This window comes from Tupaia chinensis, unplaced genomic scaffold (assembly GCF_000334495.1).
Source record: "Tupaia chinensis unplaced genomic scaffold, TupChi_1.0 Scaffold000384_1, whole genome shotgun sequence".
Lineage (NCBI taxonomy): Eukaryota > Metazoa > Chordata > Mammalia > Scandentia > Tupaiidae > Tupaia > Tupaia belangeri.
This window is the reverse complement of record NW_006159886.1, coordinates 1,898,207-1,906,232: the sequence shown is the minus strand read 5'-3', so window position 1 is coordinate 1,906,232 and position 8,026 is coordinate 1,898,207. Positions and strand designations below refer to the sequence as shown.

General features: G+C 57.9%; 1 protein-coding gene across 1 annotated transcript in view; it reads right to left on the bottom strand.

The window, feature by feature from the left end:
• Positions 1-8,026, bottom strand: part of PPP2R2C (protein phosphatase 2 regulatory subunit Bgamma) — a 75,076-nt gene that overhangs the window by 22,486 nt on the left and 44,564 nt on the right. Inside the window, exons 6-7 of the mRNA XM_006153664.1 lie at positions 5,119-5,288; positions 230-321 (exon numbers count right to left, since the gene is read on the bottom strand). Of these exons, the coding sequence (XP_006153726.1) occupies positions 230-321; positions 5,119-5,288 (262 nt within the window). The remainder of the gene's footprint in view (positions 1-229; positions 322-5,118; positions 5,289-8,026) is intronic.

The following is an 8,026-nucleotide window of genomic DNA, read 5'->3' as shown; positions in this document are numbered from 1 at the left end:
TGCTGAACTACGCGTGTCTCCACCGCGCCCCACAGACAGGGGCTCCGTGTGGACATTAGTTACAGAGGACGAAGGGCCTCGTTCCTGCCCCTTGAATTTGAGCAGAGTTGGCACCTCCCACAAGGGGAGGCCTATCTCGACACCTTGGTTCTCGGGGCTTATTACCCGCGGAGCACGGCACCCAAACTCCCTGCTGCGGGGCAGGGGCAGGCCCGAGGCCCGAGGTTACCTGTCACTCCCGTTCCAGGCACATTCAAACTTGTCGAAAATGCAGTCGTTCTCGTACAGGGAGCAGAGCTTGCTCCGAAGGTAGTCGTGGACCTGGCGAGAGAGAGGGGCCAGGTAAGGGGTCGCAAAGGCAGCAAGGGTCTGGACGTCCCCGCACGGCCCTACTCATCAGGAAGGGCCCACAGCCTGGCACAAGCCGGCCCCTAAGCTGCGGCCATGCGGGGAGGGCAGGCAGCTCCAGGGACCCCCCAGGTCCTCATCCCCGCTCTGCCCCTCCTGAGCTGTGCAAGTGTGAACAAGCGACTCCACTGCTCTGAGCCAAGGTTTCCCATCCTTAGAGCACCTGGCGTGCAATCTTCATGGGTGATTCTGGGATTAACTGCAGGCCAAGCCCTTCGAGGGTAACAGTCCTCATAAACACGAGGGCAACCATCATCAAGGGAAGGGGTGGGTCTCCAGGGGACTGACATAATGCAAGCGTGATCTCGGCAGGCAGCGTCGTCTGTCCACAAGAGACACCGAGGCTCAGAGAGGTTAAGTAACTGGCCCAGGGGCACACAGTTTGTAAGTAGCAGACACCTTTCCCTAGGATCACCTGACCCAGCGGGTGAGGTGGTGACACCCCGCAACCCGCTCCACCAGGCTGTAGGCCAGTCCTATAAACTCCATACCCAGAGGGCCTCATGGTGCCCAGCCCCCTGCTGGGACTGGGACTGCCAGGCCGGAAGGGCACAGGCTCTGCCCTCTTGGTGGGAGGGCAGTAGGTAATTGGGCAAGGCGAAGCCTGGTGTTAGCGGGGACTCTGCAGTGTGAGGGGGCGGTGCTGAATTCCCTAAGTCAACTGGCTGGGCCACATGCCCCGATGTTTGCTCTCAAGTTATTCCAGAGACTTCTGTGAAAGTATTTATTTTTACATGAGATTACCGTTTAAATCAGAAAAGCTGATTACCTCCTACCACGCGGGTGGCCGCATGGCCTCAAAGACTGAACAGAACCAAGATCCATGTACCCTGGGCAAGGAGGGCCTCGGCCAGCTGGTGGCCTGGGCCTGGAAGCAGCTCCTCCTTGGGACTCCAGCCACCCTGAGGTTTGGGGGTAGCCGAGCCTCGACGTCCGTGAGCCAGTCCTTAACAGTCAGTATCCCCCGTGTGTGTGTGTGTGTGTGTGTGTGTGTGTGTGTGTATGTAATGTAAACATGTACATAGATGTATTATGAGATTTCAAAATGTTAGTGAAAAAATAGAATTAAAGTACAAGTTTATTTTGAGGCAAAAAATTGTGAAATCCATTCATTGGGTTTTTTTTTTTTTTTTCTTTTTACTTTTTTGCTGTAGGTTGCATGTACTTGTCAGAAACGAGAGAGAGGAAAAAAAGTCACCCTCCGGGGAGATAGCCACGCTGCAGTCTCTTCTCCATTCTCCTGTCAGGGTTTTGGGCACACACACACATGCACCCAGCGTGTTTTCCTAGGCCCAACATTAACCTCCTCCTCGCCCTTGTCATTAACATAGCATTAGCGGCATCCCAGTTATAACTGCAGTTTGACTCCCACGGCTGGTGTGTGCACAGAGCAGCATAGTCCCTGTGAATGTGAATTCGACCCTACAGGCTCTGCCCACCCACCTCTTCCCATAAAATTCTTTCTAGTAGTCCCGGACCTGGACTTGAACTGCACAGTCAGCCATATGGGATCCAGCACCTCACCCACCATGCCACGGGCTGGGCCCCAGTCTTCTAATACACACTTTCCATTAACTTCTTGAAGACCCCGTGTGTGTGTGTGTGTGTGTGTGTGTGTGTGTGTTGGTTCTGTTCTCTGCAGTACACTGCCAGGCCCAGCAGTAAAGGCTATACAGGAAAACAGTGGGGGGACAGAAGCAGAACCGGCCCGGGGCCTGCCCTTTCGTTCAGACAGGCGCCCGGGAAGGCCAGCAGCTCCCCCTGCTCTGCCGCTGGCCCCAGTGTCTCCCGGTGAGCCTCGCCTACGCTGGCGCCCCAGCCCACAGCCCCACCGGCTGAGGTTCACAGCACTTCTGCCACCTGGGACCCGAGAGGGTGAGGCCAGGGCCCTGCTCCCTGGGCCAGGGCCTTGTGCTGTCAGGTGGGCACATTTCACTGGCTACACGCAGCATCTAACAAACACCACAGGGGCCACGCGGTGCCTGCCTTCTACCACAGACGGTACCACACTGTGCCACGCCCAGGGCTCCCGCCTCCTGCACTGCCATGTCCTCACTGCGTCCCAGCCTCGCTGCTGCACATCCAACCACGCCCGCGCTCTGCAGGGTGCTAGGCGGCTACTGCCCTCTGGTGGCAGCGTGAGGAACAGCGTGGCTCTGGAGAAAGATGTGCACCGCAGTTTAAGGTTGGGTCCCTCAGCTGCTTGCTCACTGGGTCACCACAGTTACACCATGTAACTCACTCGTGTGCAAGTAAAACGAGATGGGGAGAACACTAGTCCCACCCCCAGGACAGCCGGAGGCTCAGATGAGACGTTGGCCAGGGACTTAGTTCAGTGTGGCACATGCTGAGGGGTGCTCCTTGAGACCCATCTACACCCCCTTCTCCTCTGCCTTCCTCAACCACAGAGGTTATAAAAAGACTCATGTTCCCGGAGGCTGCCGTGGCTGGCCAGGGACCCATTCTAACCAGTGGATTGTAGCAATCTGAGAAGTGCCCTGGGGAAGCTTTTGCAATCTTACTCTAAAACATACAACAGACCTATTTCCTACCGCTTTCTGCCTGGAATCTAGGCATAATGCCCGGAGATGTGGTAGCCATTTTGCCACCATGAAGTACCTCCCATGTTGGAAAACCGACACCCAAATGACGGCAGACTGGGTTACAGGAGGGACCACTGGACACTGATGAGGTCACGAAGCAGCGCCGTTCCTGACCGCCCTCCCTTCTTTGTGTGAGGGGAGGAAAACGGTTCCTACTTGTTATGTGCTGCAAGCTGGCCACACACCGTCCTGCTGTATACAATTTCCAGCAGATCGTCAGTAACCATAACTGTGAGCCGTGTTGCTTTTGTGGACTTACTATTACCATTTCGAATCAATAGGTCCACTGGGCCACGAGCCAAGCACACAGCTTTGGCTCTCCCTCCAGAGCAGGCATCTCCTGCTTTACTGGGTCCTTGCATGCTTGGAAGAGGTCTGACGACTATACACCTTTTCCCCACGAAAAGCCGGTAGAGAACACCATAGTGTCTGGGGCTCGCAGGCCTTTGCAGACTGCAGGGACATGAAAGGCCGAGGGCCCAGGGGGTGGGAACCAGTCACTTCTCTGGGCTGGCCCTCCAGAAAGCACTGTACTGGTCACTCCTGCAGGTCAAAGCAGGGGGTATTTGTGCCCATCCCAATCATGGGCCTCTGCTATTCCCAGAGGACAGAAAAAGCAGATCCCTGCCTGGGGTGTGTGGTGTGAGCAGGTCCCGGGGAGCCAGTGAGTGGCAGGATCTCAGGAGCCACACACAGCTAATGGGCCACCACAGGAGGTGTCCTTGGGGGCATCTGCCCCAGGAGCACACTGTCCACCCCGGCCCGGTCAGACCCAGAGTGCCTGTCTGGGAGGGCTCTGCAGCTCGGCCCAGTGGGGCCCTCTGCCTCAGGATGCTTCTCCGCCAGGTTTAGCCGGCGGGGTGGGACATGAGGGCTGAGTCTGGGCTCTGAGGCTGTCACTGCCCAGCTACGAGGCACCACCCTGCTATCCTAGCCACTCAGTGCCAGGGTTTCCTTTCTGCTACACGGGCTGACCGCACCCTCTTTGCAGGGACAGAAAGGGCGGAGGTCCCATCATCAAGTGCGCAGCACCCCACGTGCACCTAAGGCTTGGTGACGCTGTGAGGGCACCTCTGCTGCTTCCCCGTGTACATCTGTGTGACCCAGTCTCACTCCTTCACGGTACAGCCTTATCCACTTCCTGCAAGGCCTCCTGGATGTCCCAGCTAGAGACACGACTGGAACTAGCTTTGTAGCAACCCCATGTTTCTTTCAAGTCCACGTTTCATATTTTCTTGGTTTGTTTTTGGTTTGTGCTTATTTTTAGGTTTTTGCCATAGGGTGCTTGCACTCGCCAGAGAGAAACAGAGAGAAAGAAAAGTGAGAAATCAGCCTCCTAGGGAGGATAGCTCTGCAAGTGAGAAATCAGCCTCCTAGGGAGGATAGCCCTGCTGCAATTCCTTCTCCTCTAGTGTCCTCTCAGGATTCTGGGCACACACACACGTGCACCCAGTGTGATTTTCAAGCTGCCGGGCCCGTGACTTGAACCATAGTCAACCATGTGGGAGTTCAGCACCTTAATCACCATGCCACCTGCTGGCCACAGCCCATGTTTCATTTTAACTCAAGTGAATTTTGTTTTCTACCCCAACATACCTGGGTAGATCACAGTAGAAAAAAAAAAAAATAGCATTCTAGGAAGACGCCCGAGTTGCAGCCTGGAGGCCTGGTTTCCAAGGCCTGCGCTGAGGCTCTGGAAACAGTGAGCTCCCCACTTCCCCACTTCCCCACTTCATGCACAGAAGGGTGCTCCCCAGGAGAGGGCAGCTCTGAACCCCAGAATGGCAGGACAGCAGGCGCTGGCTCTGGGAGCCCCTCTGTCAGCCCTGAACTGAACCACGCGTGTGCTCATACTTCTCCCGCCCTGAGTTCAAGGGCAGGCACAGGCCCCAGGAGGCAGGGCTGAGCAGCCACCCACCTCAGCTGAGGTCCACGGCTGGGATGAGCTGCTTGGTTCCCTGAGCCTGTGTCCTCACCCAGGCCAGGGGCACAGGAAAGTCTGCCCTATAGGAGGGAACCTCCATGGGGTTCTCAGCCCAAGGAAGGAGGCCTGCAGGGGGTCTGCCGCCCGCAGAGGCCCCGAGGCTTCCCAGGCTGCAGCGCCCACCTGGTATGTCTCTATGGGCCTTGCCTCCATGTTCAGGTCCCAGACCTTGACCGTGAGGTAATCCCGGGTGAGCATGTACCGGCCGCTGTGGCTGAACTTCACGTCTGACACGGAGGAGATGATTTCCGAGAAGAAGGAGCGGTTACTGGGGTCCTCGGGCTCTTCGAAGACTGCGGAGAGAGACACAATGCGGTCACCAGGCTGCTCCTGGCTATGGGGCTGGGATGGCAGATGGCTCTGTTTGCACCTGGGCTCGTGCTGTCTGCGTGTACAGCCATCCGTTCATCCATTCACAGACCTGCAACTGAACACCTTTGGACCCCAAGTGACCCTCCAAAGAGGAGAGGACTGGCCCTTAGGAGGGGTCACTTGTGGGAACAATGTTCATTGAGTGTTTATTTGAGTCAGGTTCTCTGCTGAGTTTTTCCTGTTTATTACTTCTCTAATTTTTTTTTTGACTCAGGTCCATACCATTATTATTCTCATTTCATAGCCAAGAAAATGGATGTAAAACAGCTAAAAACTGTGCCCAGGGGCCCAGAGCTAAAGACAGTGGTGGACTGCGAACTTGAGCCCAGATCTACATGCCATGAGTGGTAGTCTGCTGCCCCTAGTGGTGATACTGAGCACCAGCTGCAGAGGTGTCCTGACATTCTTGAGTGTGCTGGACAGTGTCCTCTGCCACCTGGCACTGCTTGTGGCTATGGCACAAACCAGCCCTGGGACCTTAGGCCAGGTGTGCTGTGCACTTGTGGCCAAGCCCTGCTCACGGGCGGGTTGTGTGTGGCTGCCACAAAACCCACACACAGTCACAGAGGGATGTGTGTGTATTTGCTCCCCCCTACACACACTGCCTTCTCTCATCTCAGTTGCTCCACACAGGACGGCACTAACTGACCCTGAAGGCAGTACTCTGCTGCCCCTACTGGACAGGAACAGCTGGACGAAGTGAGCACCGAAGGCTCCCAAGCAGCTTCCCCTCCCGGCTGTTCTAGTAACCCAGCCTCCCGGAGCTGCCCAGGTCCCCACACAGCAGGACACGCTCCTGCACCTCACGTCTGCTACTGTCAGCCCACCAATGCCCTCGCTGACCAGCAGACCCTGCAGTGGCCCTGGCGCTGGAGCAGGATGGGGACCAGAATCCCTGCTGGGCCAGCCGTCCTTCCATAGGAAAGGGAGCAGGGAGATTGGCAGCCACTTACGAGCCAGTCGGGAAGGGCTGAGGCATTGACAACCTGTCCAGCTATCCCCATGGAAACCAGCTAAGTGGCAGCCCTGCCTGCTGACCTGTTCTGAATCTCCAGGCCTGAAACAGGGAAGCAGAGAGCCAATCACAGTTCCCCAGCTGCTCACGAGAGCCCCCTCCCTGCTGTCCCTCATGGTCACAGGGTCTCATGTCCTCTTCCCAGGCCTATCCTAACCCTTCCACCTTCATCTGGGACCCCCCTCTCCCACCTGTCTGAGACGGATGCTATTCCTACCATGGCCCTTCCCGGAAACACAGCTCTTGTCGACCGCTCTGCAGGGAGGCTGGGGATACACATGGCCACGCGTACTCTGATGTCCTCATGCACACACTCACTCACTCATCCCCGTGCTCACCCAGTCCTCACAGCCTACTCCGGGCTGATGTCCTCGTGCACTCACTCGCTCATCCCCGTGCTCACCCAGTCCTCTCGGCCTACTCCGGCCTCGTGCACTCACTCACTCATCCCCATGCTCACCCAGTCCTCACAGCCTACTCTGGGCTGATGTCCTCGTGCACGCACTCACTCATCCCCGTGCTCACCCAGTCCTCACAGCCTACTCCGGGCTGAGGTCCTCGTGCACGCACTCACTCATCCCCGTGCTCACCCAGTCCTCACAGCCTACTCCGGGCTGAGGTCCTCGTGCACGCACTCACTCATCCCCGTGCTCACCCAGTCCTCACAGCCTACTCCGGGCTGAGGTCCTCGTGCACGCACTCACTCATCCCCGTGCTCACCCAGTCCTCACAGCCTACTCCGGGCTGAGGTCCTCGTGCACGCACTCACTCATCCCCGTGCTCACCCAGTCCTCACAGCCTACTCCGGGCTGAGGTCCTCGTGCACGCACTCACTCATCCCCGTGCTCACCCAGTCCTCACAGCCTACTCCGGGCTGAGGTCCTCGTGCACGCACTCACTCATCCCCGTGCTCACCCAGTCCTCACAGCCTACTCCGGGCTGAGGTCCTCGTGCACGCACTCACTCATCCCCGTGCTCACCCAGTCCTCACAGCCTACTCCGGGCTGAGGTCCTCGTGCACGCACTCACTCATCCCCGTGCTCACCCAGTCCTCACAGCCTACTCCGGGCTGAGGTCCTCGTGCACGCACTCACTCATCCCCGTGCTCACCCAGTCCTCACAGCCTACTCCGGGCTGAGGTCCTCGTGCACGCACTCACTCATCCCCGTGCTCACCCAGTCCTCACAGCCTACTCCGGGCTGAGGTCCTCGTGCACGCACTCACTCATCCCCGTGCTCACCCAGTCCTCACAGCCTACTCCGGGCTGAGGTCCTCGTGCACGCACTCACTCATCCCCGTGCTCACCCAGTCCTCACAGCCTACTCCGGGCTGAGGTCCTCGTGCACGCACTCACTCATCCCCGTGCTCACCCAGTCCTCACAGCCTACTCCGGGCTGAGGTCCTCGTGCACGCACTCACTCATCCCCGTGCTCACCCAGTCCTCACAGCCTACTCCGGGCTGAGGTCCTCGTGCACGCACTCACTCATCCCCGTGCTCACCCAGTCCTCACAGCCTACTCCGGGCTGAGGTCCTCGTGCACGCACTCACTCATCCCCGTGCTCACCCAGTCCTCACAGCCTACTCCGGGCTGAGGTCCTCGTGCACGCACTCACTCATCCCCGTGCTCACCCAGTCCTCACAGC